Here is a 22,434-nt window from a genome sequence, read left to right as displayed (position 1 = left end):
CGTGCTTACGTCGTCTGCCGAAGAGCCAAAATATAAAGCAGGTTTGCTTACCATAGGCTTTTGTTGGGAGGGTCCTGGAAAGGCCAAGCCACTGCTAGTGCTTTCAGCCTTCTTGGTGAGCTGAACATACACTTTCCCATGGTCCTTGGAAATCAGGCAATGGTAGAGGTCATCATATTTGACCTCCAGAAAAATTGCTTCCCGATCCACATACTCCCCGGGTTTCAGGAAGTACACGACCTTAGATGAGATGAGCACACAGTAGGTGTCTATGGGCTCCACAGCGATGAAGCTACAAAGGAAGACGAGATATGAGTCACTACCATAAGTTATAACGCTACATGCACTGGTGGGGCCATGCCAGTGTTGATGTAGCTTAATATGTAGCGTGCTGTACATGTGGAGAGTAATCATGAGGCCTTGCGGTGAGCAGGAGGCACAGGCTTCTACTGCTGGGGAGAGTAATAGCCTTTGTGGCACCTCTGAGGGGAGAGGTCGCCGGGGCCATGCAGTCGGAGGGAGGCTGCTGAGGTGGATGGATTAGCATTGGAGGTGACGAGCGCCTTTTCTGGCTCAGCTACAAGCACAGATGCATGGTCTGGGACTGCTTACACTCACTTCTGCTTGTAATGCAGCTTCCAGCACCTGAATGTGATCCTCTTTATATTACAATTTTTTCTTTCAATTAGTTAAAAAATGAAGATGTGCCCCTCTAAAAAAAAAAATGTCACAACAAATTTTGAATTTATCCTTATCTGTTCAATAATGGAATTTTAGCCAATAATTACAACCACTAATTTAATCTATACAACTGATAAAGCATTAATTTAATTTTAAACTAGGCTTTATTTGTATATTACTGCATTTAATGACTGTAGTTTTGCAGTTATGAGTTTCTTTTGTTTGCGGCACTTTCCAGACACAGGCTCTCTCATACCTACACTGGTTTAAGGCAAGAAATAGCCCTTAACATTTGAGAAAGGTCAGAAATTAAATTATGAAACTGTTTTTGTTCCCCTTTGTGTTATGAACAATGTACGTTTATAACAATTGTGATGTCTGATTTACCTGAAACATGGCTTGTGTAAAATTAATTAGTAATCCAGTTTTAGAGATTTAACATGTCTTACACAGGCTGTACTTCATATATAGATTATTGTTTGAAATGCATTAAAATGATTGAATATTAATACTGGTATTGGCCACAACAAAGTTATTGTATGGGCCCAAGAAATTCAATATTGAAATTCATCCACATTTTTTTCTCCTTTTCTCCTGTCATCCACCCATTAATGAGCATATGAATATATTCTAAGATTGTGAGATTTGTATACAAGGTGTAAAAATACATATCAAGGGGGAAAAAAAAAAAAGTGTGACTGAAATAGTCCTACATCATACACATCATTATAGTGTGTGAGGGGGTGGAGCTGAACACTCACTATTCAGAATGGATGTTGTCTGTGAGACGGAAGAGCTGCTCCTGTCCCTCAGCCTGTCTGGAGGAGAAACGAGGCAGCAGGCCCTGAGGACCCTTACAGCAGCGTGGTTTTCTGACCCGCTGCACACCCAGCCTACACGCACACGCAAACACAGAAAAACAAACAAAAACCTTTCACAATTAGAAAGCTTTATTGTCAATGCTCAGCAGAGCAACAAATAAGAAATTAGAGATCAATACTGCAGACAAACAACATTCTAGACAGTATATTGAAACATATCTGGGTCTTCAAGCTGCACATCTACACACACTACCATCATTATCTACATTGTGCTGGTGAATATGGGAATAACTGAGACACTACTTAATTCAGTGAAATTGTGTTTTCTGTCCTCTTAAATGGCCATTCCTGAGCTCAGGCAGTTCTCTAGAACTAACACGCCTGTTCAAACAACTGTTCAAATGTATCCACAGTGAACAATCTGTTTGATCTCAATGGCCATTTATGACACCGCTTTGTGGTGCAGTGTTTTCACATCCAAACAAATCTTTGCGTTCTAAAGACCCAATCTGCTGTTATATGCAGGCGAATTCATGATTTCCCAGCTGAGCAGAGGCACTCAAACATCAGGGCTGCTGGAGTTGACGATATGCTAAAACATGCAACAATGTATGCATGAGCCTTCTGCAGATACAAGCCAACACTGGAACAGAGGAGTGGCTTCATCACTGCTCCACCCACCCTAAACTCCCAGCTGCTCCCAGGTGGCCGTGCCGTTTTCCCAGGAAAACCCTAATTAAGCCTGGTCCACCACATGTCTTCCTGTTTTATGGTCAGAGCTTAGAAAAGCACTAAGGTCCACGACAAAGTGAGAAGCCGGGCCAAGCAGCCGCAATGTAAAAGCACAACTAGAGCCCCAGTTCTCCTGCGAATGAGCCCGCCTCTCCCTGACTGCCACTGCAGGCTGAACTTGAATTCCTACATCTGGCTTGAATCTGGGCTTGCAGTCATTTGATTAGAGCTGATGGTTTCCAGTTGATTCACAAAGACGGTGGTGAACTGTGTTCTCTGTTCTGTTTAAATTGTGGCCCAAGAATCTACAGCTGCTGCCACAAATCTAGAACTGAGCCCTGGACGAGGGGCATGGTGAACAGCACAGCTGAGATGTGCTCACTCAGAAGAACTAAGTCTCTACCTTTTTTGTCTTTGAGAGCTCTTCTTAACCTGTACAGTTAGCCTCTGTCTGATGCAAAGTAAAAAACAGACTCTTTCCTCGAACTGAAAACCAGATGTCTGCAAGTTGGTTCCAAAAAAAGAGATGATGGCCAACCTTTTTAAACATATGCAACAAGTCTCAGAACTACAAAACTGCAAAAACTCATCTGCATCTAGCCTAAGAGCTACAGAAGAGCAACAAATACCAAATCACCACTTTGGTTGCTTTGATAGAGTACAATCTCCAGACTGTTTCCTCCTTACGAGGAGTCAATAATTCCACATGTACTTGGCTCTCTTTCTGAGACATGGATCATAACCATAAGTTATGGGATCTGGCCCCGGGTATGCAGTGTGACTCTCAACCATTCCTCCTCTAGCCTCACCCACTGCTCTGAAGGCACTTGCGCACAATGCCCTGCGCTCGATTGTGGTGTTGGAACAATAGGGTTCAACTCTAGGTCAGACTCAGGACTTGGAGTCTAGCCAGTCATCTGTCAATGGGTGCAAACAAACAGCTCTTGCCGCTTGCTGCCTTCCGAGAAACAGCATGAGCAGCAGGGCTGAGGGTGGGGACTCGGCGAGGCAGCTGTGCGGGAGAGGTATACATGTCTGAACACCATACCCCCCTGTTTGGAGCGCGTGAGCTAGAATACTAGCCCCCCCAAAACATTAAAAGACTGTTAATATTTCTGCAGTGAATATCTTTTAATTACCTAGACTCTGAAGAAACCAATATGGAATTGAACAGTATATAAGCCCTATCATTATGAATCAAACAATTAATGAAAAACTTAACATATGGACTTGTAGGAACAAAAATGGCTGGATGCTGGCTTTCAGACGAACCAATCACTTTCACAGATATTTGTCCATTATACCAAAATAAATATAATTTTGAACAGTAGACAGACCAGGAATCATACAGAGCTCAGGTAACAAATGCTTCATTGGCAAAATGCCACTTTTAGAGAAGAAGTTCAACCTACCATTTTGGAAAACATCTTAATGCAAATCGTTAATTATTAAACAAACTAGTTCATTCACAATTTTAATAGATATGCACAAATAATTCTGTTACTGTAGACAATCAAATACACTCACCTATAATAAGACATTGTGATAAATTCAAAGCTTGCATAGTTCCTCCTGCTTGGAGGTTAACAGAGCTTTGCATGGGCTCTAGTCAAGTCTCTCTGGGGAAAACCCCGCACTGTCTCAGTTCAGTTCAGCCAAATTCCTCTCCAGGTGTAACTTGCAGGTATGGGGAGTGTAGTGGAGATCTACTTGATATACTTGAAAATTAATATACGTAGCTCACTAATTTTTTGACCTAATCATGAGTCTGAGAAGGAATGTGATGTTCAACACAACATCTCCTTGATGTCGCCTCCCAAAGTTGAGTCAAGGGCCATCGGGCAAACCACATAAAGAGAATTTCATATACTGTGCAGGGTAATAGAAAAGACATGCTTTTCAAACTTAACTGACAGCTATGAGCTTGGAACCAGGGCGTTTATTTAGCCGAAGCCCGAGCCCCTGCTGCTGCCCCCCGGCACTTCTCCGCTTTGTTTTGGGATTGTAATTGAGCTGGCTCCGGAAGGCTGCCTGGATTGCATAGTGCAGTGAGGAGGGGTGCATGCATGCATGTGTATATGTGTGTGTGTGTGGGGTTGTTGAGAGATGAAGGAGGGAGAGTTCACTAGCAGGGCAAGAGAGCAGAGGGAGTGTGTGGACAGTTATGGTCCTCCTGGCCTGCTCCAGCCTGGTTCCCATGTTTATTTCCTGTTTGTGATTTGACAGTGCATGTAGGAGACGTGATGGGGCTGTTCAGAGGACATAGCAGTAATAAACACTCCCCTGTGACCTTTTCATCTCACTGCTGGTCACATTTGCAGGGAAAACACAACGTGGCCTGGGATTAAAGATTTGTATGAGAGTGAAAGGGAAAAATGTTGAAGTGACTGTTTAAATGGGGACTAAGGCACTAGTCTGTAGGAAATATAGAGCCAATCTGAGGTGAGATGAGCATTTGGGAGAGAAGGCAGAGATACTGCGAGAGCGGAACCTTCCTCTACCTGCGAGTGGGGTTTTTCAGAGAGTGTAATAGCAGGGTCAGACCATGTCCGCTGTGACCTATGGCGAGTGGGGTTCTGAGAGAGCGCAAGAATGAGGTCAGACAGTGTCCGCTGTGACCTATGAATCCTGTACGTTTTCGTTGTGAACTCTGGCTGAACTCCCTGCTGCACTGTGGCAGCCACGCTCCGAATGCCTCCCTCAAAAACCCTCCCCTAGTTCCCCACTGCACAGTTCACTACCAGGTGCCCCCCCCACCCACACACACACACACCCACCCACACCCTCCCCCACACCCACACTCCTCCCCCATCCACCGCACAGGGTTGGAGAGCAGGAAACTCTCTCATTCCTTCTCCAGTTAGAATGGGAAGGCTACAAACATCCAGTGCAGTGAGTCTGACTTCTGTCGACAGGCTGGCTGCCTCACATATACATAGGTAAATGCAGAACAAATGGCTTTACATACCAGACACCCTGTGTAATATGAGCTGCTGCTGGGCCCCCTCATAAAAGCTCAGGTAGGTAGGGCAGTGTCGAAGCCAGAGGTGGGGGTCACACCCAGAGGGAAGGCTCTTAAACCAGCAAGAAGGATCAACTGAACTTGCCTGCGTAGCCGTGTGCATCATTATGAACCTTTCATTAGAGTAAAATCCGGCAGCCACAAACTAAACTAATTAAAAGACAGGTGGGTTTTATAGGTACATCTGGTGTTTAAGAGCTTATGGAGAGTTCACAGAGCCTAAGCCATAGCTCAAAATGCTGTAAACATAACGTAACCACAAAGGGTGGGAATTGTGGGTGTGGGAGTGTGTGGGAGGGTAATGACTTATACAGTGACTGTAGCCTGAATTTGGTGTGCTAGTAGTTGAGTTGAACGTTACCTGTGGTTGCTCAGGCTGGCCATGTCTCTTACGGTCTGTGCTGTCTCGGAGGCAAAATCCAGCGCTCCTGCCACGGGCTTAGTGACTGTGCCAACCAGGCCTTTCCCTAATCCCGTGAAGAAGCCAGTCACCCCACCTTCTGTCTTCACCCCCTCCACAGTGGATGTGATCACACTGGTTAGACCACCAATAATGCCTGCATAACACCGAACACGACACTGACTCAGTGAGTAGGAGATGTTACACACAAGATACAAGAAAGGGATACATTGCTCACAAAATAGATACAGTATTAAATGGTATTAAACTGTGAGCAGTATTAAATGGTACTTGCGCTGCACCGTAACAGAGTCGACATGCCTGGGTAAATACAACTACAAAATATGGCATATACCGTGAGCAAGACCATGGATGCCGGCCACCAGGTGTTCCCCGCTGGTGGCTCCATGGTAGCGAATATACTCTCGCTCGCTCTGGTGGCGGTTGTCCATGGTCTTACCAAGTCCATCTGACAGGGTGCCAGCAAACTGCAAAAAGATACAAACCAGTAAAGGGCAGATGTGCGATCTCTGGGGAAGAGCAAAGCCAAGTCGAAAACAGAATGAGTAATTATCCACCGTGTATTAGCTTTCACAAAGGGGATCCCACTTTTCACAGAATAGAAAAGGCATGTGCTTATAAAACAAATATTGATTAATATGATATGAACAGTTAACTGATCAGAAAAAAATGTGATCTGCTAGTCTGCCATCTATATAGTTGGTAAGCTACTGTAGCTGTACAGCTACCTACATCTGCAAGCTATTTTACAACAAGCTTATAAGCTATTGCTGACAAAGTAGAAATTTGTTTCACTAGCTAAACAGAGTGATTTGTAATGTCAGTTTATTTAGAAGTCAGAAGTCAGCGCAGAGGTGTTTTCTGACTTATACTATATGCCATGAGTGCAGTGGTTGCTGGTTGAATTTCCCAATCCCCTATAGCTGTGCTGCCAACAGGGACAATTCATTAACCATCATGGTACTAACTATAAGCTCAGTCTCATGACTGAAGAAATGTGATGAATGTTTATATAGTGAGATTGATGTTCTTAAATGTGAGAGTTTGTCTTGACAAATTCAAGCCACTCTAAAAGGTGCTATGATTAACAATTCATGTCTCAATAAATCTTCATCTCATTCAAGAACTTGTCTGTTAAAATAACAAGCAGTTGTGATGCCAACATTGGCCCTTTCAGCCTGTTAAAAGCCTCCTGCAGTGTCCCTAAGGACAGGACTGTCTGCCTTGGATAACATCAATGACTTATTGTGGCTCTCAGTGTGAAGTGATTGATAACTCATTTGTTTTAGTCAAAAGTCCTTCCATACACATGACCCAAAAAGCTAATTCATGCAGTCAGTCACACATTCAAAAAGCTCTATGATTCCAGTAATACACAGAGCAGATGTTCAGTTCTAAAGTTTAAAAAAAAAATTCAATTTCTCAGAAAGAAATTATATTGAGAATTCTACGAAATCCGTGAAAAATATGTACATGCAGCACTCTCTTAAGCATTTAGAAGATAAATGACATATCCATTTATTCACACACTAATGACATTAAGTAACCCATGACCACGAAAACATTATTTACATAACTTTATGTTCTGCATCACTGGTGTGGTTCTCATCACACTATGTGCTCCAGTGTTGAGCCATGGGGATGCTGATTTTTCACAGTGCCTCATCCAGCTGTCAAATATATCAGGCAGTAATTTGTCCAGCGGGGTGGCTTCCCACCCTCTCGGCACAGTGAGTTAAGCAGACACACACACACACACACACACACACACACACACACACACACACACACACACACACACACACACACACACACACACACACACACACACACACACACACACACACACACACACACACACACACTCCCCAGCAGGTGCCTCCTGGAAGTGGGTTTGTGTTACAGGCTGAGAGAGCTCCCTACTGGAGTCTGAGCGCTGGGTAAACACAGGCGCATTCTGCAGAGTTCCGGCAGGAGCCAGGCATGAACTTGGGATGACCTCTCCAAGCAAAGTCCCTGGTGAGTTCATCTGAAGGCCAGCCCCGATTCTCTCCTCCTTCTCTCTAGTTTTTTAAGCTCTGCTGTGAAACTAAACCAACACACTTACCAGATCTGAGTGGGGTAGGGGGAGGAGGAGGAGGAGGAGAGGAGAATGCTTTCAAGTTTATGGCACTCCCATCGCCCTGCTCAAACCATCAGTTCCTCCTGTTTGAGAGCAGGGCCCCTTAACGTGTGTGTGCATGTAAGTACAGGATACAACCGTAGTGTGACTGTCATAACGTAGTTCAGCTTGAGGCAATCAAAGAGGAGGGACTCTATATGAGGTGAGGATAGTGAAATCGTTCTGCAGATGACAAAGCTCCACTTCAGCTACGATTAAGCATGCCTTAAAGCAAGGAGAGGAAACATGATATGTTCGCATTTTTATAGCTTATGATACAGTAGCTGAAGGGATGTAGCAACACAGGAAAACAGCGTACAAAACTTCTACACAAGCAGAGGCAATGCTGAAAGCAGCAATGTGCACCTTTAGCTTTAATGGCAGGCCCCAGAGCCAGCCAGAGCTTATGTAAGAGTTCAGACTGTTACATACTAAAACCTAATGGAAAAGATCTTGGTAGTCTATATTGCAAAGTACCAGTATTCCAAACCGCTTGAAAAAAAGATATGAATAACAAAAGCAGCTATCAGTTCAAAAGTAAATCCAGGGTGGCCAATTAGTTTGCAAAGAACAGTAAAAACACTCACTGTTCTATTCCCTGGTATATAAATCAAAGACTTTTGGATGCCTAAAGTTCAGAAAAACCTTTACAGAAATGTTCTATTAAAAGGAATTGTATGAGGTTGGTGGGTATCCTTGGCAAAACCTTTTCATTTGATCTGCTGAACATTCTTGAAAATGAGTGTACAGGGAGTAGTATTTTTTTTCGTGTGTGTGTGTGTGTCTGTTATTCTGCCAGTGGCAACATGGATAATTAAGACTGAGTGGGAACACTCTTCCCCTTAGCCCAGAGCAAGACCACACTAAAATCTCCCCTTTATTTTTTTTCTTTAACAATTTCTCCAAATCATATACGTTACACCTAAAAAGGAAACAAAGACAGCTTGTTGCACGGAACCACATAAAAGTCCACATTAACAGCACGTGCCGTTACAATGCTTTTGATATTTACGGTCAGGGGTGAAAAGCAGCAAAGACCGGGGACGAACAACAGCGGAGAATCTGCAGCCCAATCAGGGCAGGATTTAGTGACAGTTTCAGCGTGCTCTCATGGCCAGAGCAGTAAACGCAGAGTAGGGGAGGGCTGAGGAGAAAAACACACAAAGAGGCCGGCTGACAGGGAGCTGGCTGCCAGCGAAGCGCCGGGGCTCTTTGGCCCCATCACGCAGGCACACCGGGTGCTGGCTGCAGGGCTGGAAGCAGAGGCTGAAGGAGTACCGGCTCCGACCACACACAGCCCACAAGGCTACTGTACAGGCCATCTGCTGCCGCACCAGCGCTGGGTGCAAATGAAGCCTGGCAGGGAAATACACAATTGAGTCCTCTCAGAGGGCAACTAATAAGAGTCCAGTTACTCTGAGCTCAGGAATGTCTCCAGAACCCGACGTGCAAGAGCGAATATAAAACGGCGAGGAGCTAAATAAACTCATATGCTATGGAAACACGTTGAGCTTGCATAACATTTTGAACTATGAATCTATGTGCATAGCAAAGCCAAAATGCTTTGCTTTGGCCTTGTGTTTAGGATCACTGACTGGCTGAAAGGTGAAGTTTCTCCCAAGCTTTAGTTTTAGCAGATGGATGCAGGGTATCTTGTAATAACTCCCTATAATCGCACCATCCATCTGTCCTACAGTTTTAACAGGATAGCCCAGTCCCCACTGAAGACAAACATTCTCAACTGCTGCCACCCACATACTTCACTGTTGGCGTGGTGTTTGCTGAGGAATGGGCAGTGTAATATTTACTATACAGTGTTTTGACTGTTCGCCAAAATCCTCCATTTTTGTCTCATCTAACCACAAAGCATTTTCTGACATTTTAACTGGATCACTCTGATGCTTTCTGTCAAACTCAGATCAGTCATATGCAGAGGTGCACCTTCACTGCAGCTCCTTCAAAGAGACTATTGGCCCCTCTGTGGTTTCCCGCACAAGCCTCATTCTTGCTGTGACTGAGGAACAACCCTGTCTACACAGTGCCTGGGTGATACGATGTGCTTTATTTCCTCAGCATTGATCCGACAGTGCTTAATGGAATATTAACTTGGACATTTTTGGAGCCTTTTATCTTGAACATGTCTATAACTATTTCCTTAAAATGTTCTTAGGTATCAATTTTCACAGCTGGGCTTCAGATTCAGTCTGACCAGCAATACTCGACTTAGTCTTTTATCCAGTTAATTTTGAAATTGTTCAAAAGGTAGAGGCAAACAGCATATTTTACCACAGAATATTTTCTTACGTTAAACTAATATCACTTTAAATGGATACCTTTTAAGCATCATTTAAAAAAATAAAAGTATGACACAGTACCAGTGTATCAGTGTTATTTGTAATCCAGATGATTCAAATAATGTTTTAAAGGGGTTTAAAATGTTTGCAAGTCACTATAGTCAGTTTCCAGCAATCAGATGTTCTGTTTTTCAAATTTCAAAGGTAGTTTTTCCAAATTCCCTAAACAGGTTTTGTCCTACATAGCTACATAACAATATGCAGTTTTTACATCTTTATGCTCATCTTAAAACCAGGGCAAGGGTAGGCAATTTTGGGCTCTAACAGGTGGGATTTCCCCTTTCCTACAAGTAATATGGAAATTGAGGTTTCCTTAATTTTAATGAATTTTGTTTTCAATGAGCTTTATTTGTTCTCTTGAAGCACACAAATCACATACGCATGCACTCGCTCGCACACACACACACACACACACACACACACACACTCGCTCGCACACACACACACACACACACACACTCGCTCGCACACACACACACACACAGGTCAGAATGCTTTGCTTAGTCAACAGTGTCTGACCTTTGTGTGCTGTTCCATCTTTTTCCAGGAAATAACCAAATAACCACATGGGTTTATTTTATTCTTAGAAATGTGTAATTCATGGCCACTCAGGGAACAAAACAGCCCAAGGCACTATACAACGATCAACCGAAGCCCAAGTACATAGAAGAGTATCCAGTTTAAAGACCTTGGACCTGCCTTGTTAAAAACAGTGCAAGGTAACTAGTGTAACTATATGGTGAACTCCCTTCAAGCTAGTACAACAGTCACATAAAAACCCTGAAGAGAACTATGGGGAATTTAGGTACACAGTGTAGCACATTACCTTGGCTGCTGAGTTGGAGACGCCATGCGTGACATTGCGGATGAGAAATCCTACGTTGCCTGACTTGATGAGCTCTGACATGCCCTCTGTAATATCATTCAGCAGGCCAATGGGATTGCCCAGGAAGTCCACCGATCCCAGAATCTGAGCAGCCTGACTGATCAGCTCCTACACACAAACATAAGTGGAGTTGAAGAGCTCTTTTAAAAGAGGTGATCTGGAATGTTAACAGATTATAAATGAAATGAACAGTCTCAGCTTCAGTATAGCCTGCACCCAAACACAGACACCACAGTCATCTGTACAAGAGCATAACTGGCTCTGCTGTCTGATTGAGAAAAAATTAAACCAGGACAGTCAGTGTTAGGCTAGCCAGTCCTGGCCAGTCTGAGTTATGTAACCGGAATTGGGCAGTTAGAACATCCCTCCAGACTGGTCAATATCACTGCGCGAGTGGTGGTTCGAAAAGACATGGTAGCTGGCTTCATGCATCTCAGAGGAAGCAAGTGTTGGCCCTCACTCTGCCAAGTTGGGAGCTATTGTGTGGTAGAGAGAGACCCAACTAGTGAGTCAGAATTGGCAATAGAAAAAGGCTACAACCTGCCTACTGTGGTCCCACTGTCTGCCCTTAAGGTGTTAGGGGAAAAAAAACTTGAATTTCTTCAAAATATTATTTCAGCCTTCTCACATGTAGTCCTCGTTTTCTTAACTGGCTGGATCACTGAGTATCTTGAATCTGAGCCCAGCTTCCTTGCAATTTTGAAGTTCTTACTGTGCTTCTGCTTTTTGGTTTTTGAAAGTAACCCATCCTGACCAAAAGTGATATTTTCACTTTTATGGTGACAGCATCATGCAGCTGGTCACAGACATCCATTTTGTGGTAATCATCTGCCTCATTTACCAGCGCACGACACTGTATGATTAATACTTTCCACACCTCTGTGCAGAATCTTGTTGTGATGGTTCTTGGTCAAACAGCAGCCATCCCTATCTGAGTCCTTGCAGCTTCATGAGAAAGCATCAGGCCAATCACTTCAATGTGTGGTTTATCATCTGTCTCAAGGCCCCGTGTAGACAAATGCCCCTCCTGCAGAAAGCCAGAGCTGTCCAGGCTGTCAGTCTGGTTTTGCAGACCTAGTTCTGGGAGGTTGCACTGCCTCATTTTGCCTGTAATCTGTGCATTCCTGTCAGTTTTGAACATTATACAGATGTCCTTGGGTGAGAGAAGGGTCATCCACAAATCACTGCCATGCTTCATCTTTAGTCTTATTGGACTAGTGTGGCCAGTTCTCTCAGCATTTGTCTATGTTATTGCCTATAAAAATTAGAAACAGAGGGCAGGTAGGTCAGGACCCATACCTCTCTGAAGTGTTTGAGTATGTCAGTGACGATGATCTCCTGGGTCTCATACGGGTGGACTCGAGTGAATGGATACATGTTAATGACTGCATCCTCAAACCTGATGAGTGGGAATCCCAGGGTTCCTTTTAAAGCCTGTAAAGATTATGGAAAAAAACTGACCACAGTCCCATCACCACACAAACCGCTTGTCTTAACACATTCACTGGGCATTCCAATGAATGCAGAAATTTAGGAAACTTTGATACTAGTGATAGAATCAGAGATACTACTGGTATCCCTTCCCTCATGAATTCCCTCAAGTCTCTTTACATTGTATTTTTACTTTAAAGTTTTGTGCCTAATCACCTCAGTGTTCAGAACACTGTGCTCCATCACCTGGCCGGCTATAGTGTCAGTAAAATCGAATTACAAAGTGAAAAAGAGGGAGCCATTGCAACCTCTTCTGTCGAGCACAGGAATTGTGGATAATTCTTCATCCACTAAATAAGGCCCTTGATGTATTTTCAGTAAGAGATATATCTAAAGAGCTTATTTTACCTTGAGGTCTGGCGGCAGCTTGTGTGAAGTAAAGACACTCAGTTTGACCTGGGGGAGGCTGATCTTCAGGTTCTCAAAATAATAGCGTTTTTGAGACCCTGCATCCTCATTGGGCTTCTCATACAGATTCTCATCCAATTTCTCAACCTCTGAAATGTACCACCGTTTCATACACATATGCAGCGCTGTCACACACAACTTTAATGTGAGCAGTGGTGGAAATTTTGGCAGACTGTAACTTTCTTAACTTTACATATGAGATTATAAACTACTATATCACCTTCTGTTTGCCCATAGCCGAAGAATGCCAGCAACTTGAGCAAGAGCTTCTCTTCAATGATGACAGTGAAGTGTCGGGCAGTGACCATGAGGTGCTGGCAAACATTATAGGATTGAATTTTCCAAAACAAAACACATTAAATCACGCAAGACACAGCTACATATGAATGTTCAACAAAAGATGAGTAGTGCGTACCCTCCAATCCTGATTCTTTGGACACATACTTTAATTTTCCTGTTTTACTAATCATGGAATCAGGCCTTACCTTGAAGAGCTCAGTAAACATGAGACTGCTGGGCACTTTGACAGCATTGACTTGCAGAGCAGGTCCAGAATCCACTGCACTGCTCTCGCTGAAGTCTGGGGTCACACACAGCATCACAGGCTGAGTGGTGCCCAAGAGCTGGTTATCCACCTGAGGGAGAGAGGCAAGAGGCGCTCTGCTTGATACTTTCCCCCCTCTGATGAGGGTGCATGTGAAAAACCACTCCACTGCATGGCTTTACTGCAGTTACCTGGATGTTCTGTACACTGAGCTCCAGCACCTGGCTGGTGGCCGTGCGGGTAAAGTGCACGCTGATGCCAGACAGTGTGGTGAACACCAGCTCCTCGGGCAACTTGTTCACCAGAGACAGGCCCACTCCCTCCTCCAAGTTCACCATCACCTACACAAAGAAAACACAGAGAGCACTTTACTGATTTAATATGGTGATGTGATGTGAAAAGGTTGGTTACAATGACCTCAATATGGAAGATTTGCTAATTCAACACTATTTTAATGAAATTCAATCAGGTTATAGATGCATATCATCTACCTAAAACACCTGAACTGGTATATTACAATTCTTAAAATAAAAGGAATTAACCTCCAGTTCCTCTTTAGCGTCCGCCTTCTGAGCATTCTTCGTGCTCTTGTCTTCCTCTGAGCTTGGAGTAGATCTGTTAATACGCCGCTGAAGAGAGTCACTGACCTGCAGGGAGCGCAAAAGCATCCAGTCTATCAGAAATCTAGTGTAGGAGAAGAACCCATTAGTCTCATTACCATTCAACAAACTGACATCTGAGCATATACCTGCAGTACACGAGTAGGTCCATCAGGCAGCACCTGCACAGAGAGCACCCCAGAGCCGGGCCTCATCTTCTGGTTAATAAACTGCTGTTGTGGGGGTAGATCGAGCAGTCCCGTGTCAGGTCCGAGCACTACCTCCGCACCATCATAAAGCCCTGTGATGCCCCCCTTCACCTGTGGTACACAACGAACACACACACACACACACACACACACACACAATACACAAAATAAGAACAACAGGGCATTTGACAAGTGCAGGCAAGACGGTCAGTCATCCAAGTGAATGAGCCAGACCTGCACCACCAGTCTGGGTAAGTCGCAGGTCAGCATGCCAGAGCTAAAGTGCCATGTCTGGGTAGTGCTACGGCGAGAGTCTGGCCGCCTCAACATCAGTGGCTCATAACTGCATGACAAAAGACACAGAGAGAGGGGGAGGGGTGCGGCATACAGAAAGACACACACAAAGAAAGACACGAAAGCCTGATTTTGTAAACAGACACGTATAATATACATAAACATATAGATGTCAAAATTTAACAATTAACTATTTCTAGCTGCTTATTAAAGCATGCTGCAGTTAAAAAAAATGTAAATATGCTTTAAAACAACAAATGTGTTTTAAGATATAGACAGGTTATGTAGACAAGTTGTTTTTCATGCTTTTGTTTCACAACTGTTCCACTATTAAATAATGAAACAGTAAAAGTGAATTGAAAACAGTGCACTCCTGCCAGGACAAACCACAACCAAGTTCAATATTTTTAATTAATCAGATTATTTACATATCCATGAATAAAAAAAAAAAAAAAAAAAAAAAAAAGTGTTGATTTTATGTAACTTGGAATTATTCTGGCTGTATGCCATTGATTTAGTCGCAAAATGCATGCAGAATGCACAAGTGCATCCCACAGCATTCACACTATAGGTCAGCGCAGACTGACCTGTTGTCGGTGACGGCAGCCAGCCCAGCAATGTCCAGCACCAGGGAGGAGTCGAGAGGTCGGGGTTGGGAAGGTTTACTCTGAGGGGGGGAGGAACCCTCGTGACAAAGCATTCCCTTCCCCGTCATCCTCCACAGCTGAGATCGTTTGCCTGGCTCCTGCAGACCAGCCAAGAGAGCCAGGACGGTTAGGATGCATGCTTACCGGGAATCTTTAGCAAGAAAAAAAAAACAAAAAAAAACCACAACAACAACCTTATTTAAGAATCTTAGAAAAGAAGAAGATGGCACCTTTTTCTTCAGTATGACTCTCTGTGTCTTTGCCTTGACATCAAGCACCAGTTCAGTGCAGCTGGCCTTGCGCTTCATCATTCCTGGCCTTTTATCTGCACCCCTGCTGTCAGAGCAAGTCCTCAGTCACGGTGATGACATTAACTATCTATTACAATCGTGGCATGGCAGCCTATGTGACAGCAAATTTGAAAACGATTTGAGTGGTTTTGAACTTTAAAAAACTGTCTGGGAGAGAGCTCACTGAGAGAATGTGAAAGTGGCAGCAATGTAGATGAAGTTCTCATAGTAGAGCCTGTTGTACTCTCGAAAGTTGTTCATGTCAGCGGTGACCTCCGAAGAGCCGGCTCCTTTTACAGTCAGAGTGAGGTAGGGGAGAAGAGTGGGCTCGTCGCAGGCGTAGTCCAGCACTGTCCCAGGCTTCACCTCCGTGTGAAGCTTGATGTCTGGTACTCCGTGCTGCCAGAACTGGATAGGCACCTGAATTTAATGAAAAACACCAATCAGCTTGGGACAAGGCATTGGAAGGCAGTTGGATAACCGGAAATGAAAACTAAATGGACACATTAAAAACCACAGCGCATCTGGAAGAGCTGTCTCTAACCTCTGAGAGGTTGTCTAGGCGGAAGGGTGGGGGCAGCTGGTCAGTGTCACGGAACGAGATTTGATAGGTCGCTCCTTTCAGGGTGATTTCAGCACAGAGAAAAAAACAGTTGCCCAATGTGTCCCTGTGGATGTCAAAGAAAGAAAACATATTACCAAAACTATTCCATTTCTACCATACACACAAGACATTACTGGAATTATTATTTTTGCTGTTGCTGGAGTACCTCATGTTGACATAGAAAGACTTAGGTTTGTTGACTTCAAACCCCCCAGACCAGGTGCAGTTGGGTACGTCCATGAGTCTCACACATAGCAGCTGGTCATAGTCGTTCCTGGGCCAGTGGAACACCACACTGGAGCCTGACAGAGTGGAGATGTAGCCCTCAGGATTCACTGTGCCCTAGAGCACACACACAGTGAGTTAAAGTCACTATCAATACAAGAAGATTTTTATCTATTTGTCATGGCAAAACTGTCCAAAAAGACAAGGGGCGTTTCGGAGCTTATATTCACACTGGGCTCTTACCTTCCCTCTAGCAAACTCTCTCTGGGAAAAGGCCAACTTGTGCGAAGACTGATTGTCAAGCAAATAGCGAGGTGCAAACGTCACAATGTGGGTGTCTTGGTAACGCCCCTTGCCCTTTCGAACATTAATTCCTTAAACAAATCACATTATGCCCGTTAAAGCTTGTAATGCTCAAATGGCAAGATAAGTAAAACAGCATTACATGGAGAAGAATGTCTGAGTGATGTTTCACTCACCTATGTTATAGATGAGTCCCGGTCTGTTCCCTGGCTGGATGACTTTGACTGCTCGCACTCCACTCCCCCCATCCAAAGAGAAACCCTGACACCAGCCAGGAACACCATCTGGGTGGATCCCTTTACCAACACGCATAGTGCACCTGATTCACAAACACAAAGAGGGAGAGAGAGAGAGAGAGAGAGAGAGAGACACATCCAGACAACCAGACACACACACACACAGAGAGAGACCGAATACAAAGGAAAATTCAGAGGTCCGGATCCACGTCGGTCGGCGACTGAATAAATGAAAGACTCATTAGGAGAATGAAGTGAAAACGTCACTACCCATCTTTCATTCACTTACATGGTGGCCTGCTCTTTGTCTGTGTAGCAGAAGAGCAGTGGGCTCAGACTCCTAGCTAGCTCATGCTCCTCAAACTGGCCGGCAGCGTCTGTTTTGCAGTTGTCCTGGCGGAAGATCAGAGGCAGACCTGCAGGAGAATAGCCGCCTGTAAATTATACCATTGCGACCATGGCATCATCGCACTTTTGAGCTATAATTAAGGAGCAGGCAGAGTACCAGTCTTGTTCAGGAGCCAGTAGGGGGCGGAGATGAGGATCTTGAGTGCCCCCTGGGCTCGGAGAACGATGCGGAGGGTGAGGCACAGCAGGCGCTTGTTCGTGTCGTACAAGCGCATGCGCACCACATAGTTCTGAGTGCCCGGAGGAATCAGCAGCTCCTTACACACTGAGAAGTTCTCCAGAAGAACACCTGGAGAGGACACGGAAAGGTTTAGGAGCCATGCCAGCTGTCAGGCATCATAGTACACTATTAAAATTACATGTATATATAGCCATGGATATCTTTCTAAATTAACACCTACGCAATAGTATCTGTGTGCGTATCTGAACTTATTGCCAGCTTACCCAATTCTATATTCTGTGAAGTGTCTGCAGCGTGGAGCACTGCTTCTTTGCCTGGCTTCATGGTTCCTGTGATTGAGGTGCCTTTGATGTAGTAGTTGAGGTCACAGGGCAGCAGGTTAGCCAGCACTAAGGTAGGCAGTAGATAGATGGTGTGGCCTGGTTGCCGGTAGATTTGCTTGGTGCCACCAGCAATGGCTTTGGCAGGTTGCTGCTCAGGGTAGTTCTCTTTCTTGATAACCACGCAAAATCTAAAGAGCAGATATCAAAGCCGTCGGTCGCGAGCAAACACGTCACTCTCTCTTTCAAGCCAAACTTCGTCAGCATTTACCTGAAGCTATGCTTGAGCTGGTCGTCGTAGTCGGCCGACTGGCACTCCCTCTTGCTGCTGCTCACCTCCCCAGGCAGCTCCACACTGGTCCAGTGTATTGGCAGCTTGCAGAAGAACAGCCCCAGGCCTTTGGGCCGGGCCTGTAGCCTCCAAGATGTCAAGTGGAGGGGAATAGCCAGGGCTTCTCCAGGCAGAATAGGGCGAAGCACGACTGGCTCTGTTGGAAACAATCCATGAGAAAGAGCTTCCCAAGGGCAACTCCTTGAAGTGTACTGGTGAACAATGGTGCATAAGGTGGAGGAGGAGGCCACTTAGAGACTCACTGTCTGGAGCTGATGGGCTATCCAACCGTAGCTCCATGGGAACCTCCAAGCGATTTTTCACCACGAGAGCGGACTGAACGGTGATGACCTTGCGAGCGCTACCCTCCATGGTGATGGAGAAGACAACTCTGACAGGAGGCAAAGCTGAGAACTGCACAGGAAGTTTCAATATTCAAACTCACCTGAAATTAAAATGGGCTCAGTAACCAGTTAACAGTGCGTATATGAAACGTGGTGACTACTTACATATACATGAGGATGTATGATGTTCGTTCTGCTGACTGGGCTGCCAACCTATACGAACCATATCAGAAGAAACGTTCAAATGTCACCATTCAAGCTAAACTAAACATTAACATAATATTGTATTTTAATGATGATAATCACACCACAGAAAAGGTTAAAAAGAAAACCCATAAAAGATTTCATGGACCTCTGTAATGTGTGGGGAGAATTATCCAAGTGCTGAGTAATTCAGTGACTCGATTTACATTATTCTGAAGCCAGAGAAATAACTGTGCTTGTGTTTTCATAGCATCAAAAACTCACTGTGTTGGAGGGGTTGTTGCAATCAGGAGCAGCATAACGGAAGAAAACTCCGACCTTATCCACCGAGACAGGCTTCACCTGCTCCCAGCCTCCAACACGCACCAACAGCTGGTGCAGCTTCAGCTCATGCGTATGTCTAAGCAGCAAACAGATGGACTGTTACTAAATTAACATCCCCATTGTTAACCTTAAGGCTTTGAGGATTCAGAAGTCATGTCCCAGTGACAAAATTCTGCACAGCTTGGCTCACTTTCCTCTGAAGGGCAGAGTATACGGTGTTACCAGTATACTGTTTATTTTAGTAGCCTGCATTTTTTTTCCTCAGCCGAATTGCAACCCAGAAGCAGTTCACACACACCTGTGTCTACGTTTCTCACGGGCCTCAAACTCAAAAGGAATCTCTGCTCCTGGCAGCACCTCTCTCCACTGACTGATGTTGTGCGTGTCATCTGTCCCAGGTCCATGTGCATCTGATATAGAATCAGCACTACCACTGTGAGACAGTGCCACCCTGTGGATGAAAGAGAAGCAAACTGGATTTACATGGCGCACACAGAAACGAATCTCCCTTTTGTTGCAAACTGTAATGTCCAACAGAAGAAAGCAGCAGTTCTGACCTGGTTGGGGTGGTGGTAAGGGTAGCAAAGCACATAGTACAGCCCGTATGGTTGCGCAAGGCGTAGGGAATGAACGGCTGCCTCCTTTTAGACAGTTTCACCTCCGCTGAAACGATGCAAGAAAACACCATCAGAAAGCGACCACAGTTCTAAGAGCAGTACAAATACAGAGACCACGCAATGTTTCCATACCAAACAACAAGCAACTCATGAAAATGCAGATACCTCCGATAAAACGTTTGATTGACTAGACATGTGGTTCTGGTCTTGTATGAACCTTATGCAAATGTAGGTTGCGTCTTTTGACATCAGTGCAGAAAGACAAAATGACAGTTTCACAAACTAGAGTTTCAAAGTCTTATAAATGGTGCGACTCTATGATCTTCAATATCCTAGACAGATGCAGAGCTGTGATGGTGGAGGTGAGCGTAACAAGGGTGACTTCATGACCTGCTAAATGGAAATAAACTCAATAATGTCTGCAGACAGGAAGAAAGATCAGAAGGAATGTTTAAGGGGGTTAAAGGTGGAGGAGAAGCAACAACCTCAGACACTGACTCCCAACTTGTTTAAACTCCTGCAGCTGAGTCTATGAACTGTACCTCGGGAATGAATCTGACGCTCAAGGCAAGTCAAGCTTGCAGTGCTTCTAGTTCTAAGGTAGGCAAGCGGAACACCTGACAGCAGAGAGAGGAGGTTAGTCCAGAGTAAAGAGAGAGACATGCAAGGAAGATGCAGGACAGGAGTGCACTGAGGGAAGGAAAGCCCATGGTTTCAATTACAACTGTTTAAATCAAATCTTAAGGTTATCCTCATTGGTCATGACATGTAAGGTTGTTAAGAGGCTGCAAGGCATATGCACTCTATGTCACTGAGGTGAGCGAAACACAATCTTTTAAAACTTCAACATTTAAACAAATTATTATTTTTAACTTTAACAATTAAATAACAGTCTCTTTGTCCAAACTAATCTTTAATAGAGACATTCCCAAAAAATAGAATTTGAGGTGTCATTTTTTTTTTTCTTTTCCCCCCAGGGTGATAAAGTAAATCCTTTCTTGGCTGGGAGTCAGGATTGAATGCATGTCTCCTACTCACTCTGGCCAAAGGAGGGGGGATCCACGGAGGAGCCCATCCAGGACAGGGAGGTGGACGAGGGCGGCGACAGCTCGTCTTCCTTGCAGTAATCCGCTAACCACGAAGTCTTGGTGGCGCTGTACTGCTCTGTGTGTCGAAACGACAGGCCGGCATCGTGGTGAGAGAACCATCACGCCACTCATAAATATGGAGGCAAACAGCAAGGGGAAAGAAGGCAAGCGTGGGAGGGGGGCTTGACCCAGACGGCCTACCCAGTAAGACGGAGGTGATGTTCACGTCCAGCCTTTGCTTGGCTCGCACTTCCATCTTCAGGCGGGGGGGATGGAGCCGGCCTGCCGCCTGCTGCTGCCAGTTCAGGACACACGGCCAGGGCTCGATGACCGGCTCCCAGCCTGCAGACGCACAGTCAACAGCGCTTTAAGGGCAGCACTATTTACTTTCCAGATAAATGTCAGTTAAGCCCCGGACTATACCTTCGGCCTCTCCTAGTCATAAAAGAGTCTTTATTTCATCACTTATCTCTAAAGCTTGGCATAAAATACTCGAATCTGCTCCAGCTCACCTGAGAGCTCTCGGTTGTAGTAATCACCAGAGAGAGTAAAGCTGGCATTTCCTTCTTGGGTAGAGCCAATCCTCTGCAACACCAATAGTCCTTTCATGATGCAGAAGGGCAGAAAGACATTTCAGAAAGCACCCTAAATTCTCACTTCAAATTAGTGGTATGCAAATCACAAATCCACGAAGCATGGCACAGCTTTTGCACCATCCCTGTGCCTAGGAGTTAGGTGTGAAAGTGGCCAAACAGTTGCATTAACTGTTCAATAAACATGAGTAATTACAAAATCCTGGACAGAATTTAGACTAAGTACCACTTCTGGCAGCACGGTCGCACATAGCTAGATTCCTGATTTTGCCTGATATGATGAACACATTAAAAAACAAACAAAAAAGGAAGAAAATGCATCACTCTCCACAAACTCAGTGATCTTACGTGAGAAGGTGAGCTCAGCCAGGGGGACGTCACAGTCCAGACAGTCATCAATAAAGCATATGCACACACTCTCAGCCTTGACCTCCACTCCAGACAGGGGCAGAGCTGAGTGGGACAGTGAATCAGAGTTGGCCCTGCTCCTGCCAAAGGTGCTCTCTGCGTTCTTCAGCAGCCATGTTGCGGCTTGGTCCAGCTGACCTGCAGCGACACACGCTCGCACTTCACCCTAACCCACCAGCATTTCCTCCTTCAAGCAAGGCCTGTCTAGTTTAAGGCAGTCAGGCAACTCAAACGCTGACTCAGAAACATTCAAAAAATTATGCCGGACCTTTGCAATGAATAAGGGCACATCTGCAGTCTTCCTTCCTGAAGCCCAGGTCCTGTAGGTGTGTTAGCTGATTTTCTGAAGTGACATACACAGCATGACTGTAATCAATGACTTATGACTTAACATCTCACAGTACTAGGAAGTCAGAGTAACACAAACTGCTGTGGCTCCTACCCAGTAGGGCCTCTGTGCGTAGTCTGAAGCTGTCTTTGGGTTTGGAGGTGGTGTCTGGACTGGCAGTGGAAGGCGCTGCCTGGGAGGTGCAGGTTGGGTCAGTGACACTGTGGGAACTGGTGGGGATGGACTTAGCAATAGCCAGGAAAAGCTGCACATCATTGTAGGAAAGACGGATATCCAGAGAAGGGAACTGGATCTGTGGAGACAACAAATCAGATAAACCTCTGAGGACTGAAAATATTC

General features: G+C 44.9%; 1 protein-coding gene across 4 annotated transcripts in view; it reads right to left on the bottom strand.

The window, feature by feature from the left end:
- Positions 1-22,434, bottom strand: part of vps13d (vacuolar protein sorting 13 homolog D) — a 40,463-nt gene that overhangs the window by 1,375 nt on the left and 16,654 nt on the right. Inside the window, exons 34-69 of one of the 4 annotated variants that reach the window (XM_026998240.2) lie at positions 22,189-22,387; positions 22,015-22,089; positions 21,687-21,884; positions 21,258-21,347; positions 20,947-21,087; positions 20,696-20,821; positions 20,200-20,274; positions 19,598-19,703; positions 19,339-19,491; positions 18,981-19,116; positions 18,678-18,725; positions 18,432-18,582; positions 18,109-18,325; positions 17,781-18,028; positions 17,434-17,625; positions 17,218-17,344; positions 16,869-17,011; positions 16,633-16,763; positions 16,331-16,506; positions 16,105-16,228; positions 15,745-15,980; positions 15,501-15,603; positions 15,211-15,368; positions 14,564-14,672; positions 14,270-14,440; positions 14,064-14,168; positions 13,713-13,862; positions 13,463-13,612; positions 13,198-13,291; positions 12,918-13,066; positions 12,378-12,512; positions 11,019-11,186; positions 6,012-6,144; positions 5,618-5,813; positions 1,443-1,574; positions 52-292 (exon numbers count right to left, since the gene is read on the bottom strand). In XM_026998240.2, coding sequence (XP_026854041.2) covers positions 52-292; positions 1,443-1,574; positions 5,618-5,813; positions 6,012-6,144; positions 11,019-11,186; positions 12,378-12,512; positions 12,918-13,066; positions 13,198-13,291; positions 13,463-13,612; positions 13,713-13,862; positions 14,064-14,168; positions 14,270-14,440; positions 14,564-14,672; positions 15,211-15,368; positions 15,501-15,603; positions 15,745-15,980; positions 16,105-16,228; positions 16,331-16,506; positions 16,633-16,763; positions 16,869-17,011; positions 17,218-17,344; positions 17,434-17,625; positions 17,781-18,028; positions 18,109-18,325; positions 18,432-18,582; positions 18,678-18,725; positions 18,981-19,116; positions 19,339-19,491; positions 19,598-19,703; positions 20,200-20,274; positions 20,696-20,821; positions 20,947-21,087; positions 21,258-21,347; positions 21,687-21,884; positions 22,015-22,089; positions 22,189-22,387 — 5,286 coding nt within the window. Of the gene's footprint in view, positions 1-51; positions 293-1,442; positions 1,575-5,617; positions 5,814-6,011; positions 6,145-11,018; positions 11,187-12,377; positions 12,513-12,917; positions 13,067-13,197; positions 13,292-13,462; positions 13,613-13,712; positions 13,863-14,063; positions 14,169-14,269; positions 14,441-14,563; positions 14,673-15,210; positions 15,369-15,500; positions 15,607-15,744; positions 15,981-16,104; positions 16,229-16,330; positions 16,507-16,632; positions 16,764-16,868; positions 17,012-17,217; positions 17,345-17,433; positions 17,626-17,780; positions 18,029-18,108; positions 18,326-18,431; positions 18,583-18,677; positions 18,726-18,980; positions 19,117-19,338; positions 19,492-19,597; positions 19,704-20,199; positions 20,275-20,695; positions 20,822-20,946; positions 21,088-21,257; positions 21,348-21,686; positions 21,885-22,014; positions 22,090-22,188; positions 22,388-22,434 lie in introns of all 4 variants that reach the window. The other 3 variants (XM_035522677.1, XM_035522678.1, XM_035522679.1) reach the window with 3 other exon arrangements.

The sequence above is a fragment of the Electrophorus electricus genome, chromosome 24 (genome assembly GCF_013358815.1).
Source record: "Electrophorus electricus isolate fEleEle1 chromosome 24, fEleEle1.pri, whole genome shotgun sequence".
In the NCBI taxonomy this organism is placed as follows: Eukaryota; Metazoa; Chordata; class Actinopteri; order Gymnotiformes; family Gymnotidae; genus Electrophorus; species Electrophorus electricus.
Note: the sequence above shows the minus strand (reverse complement) of the source record. Positions and strands in the feature narration are given on the sequence as shown.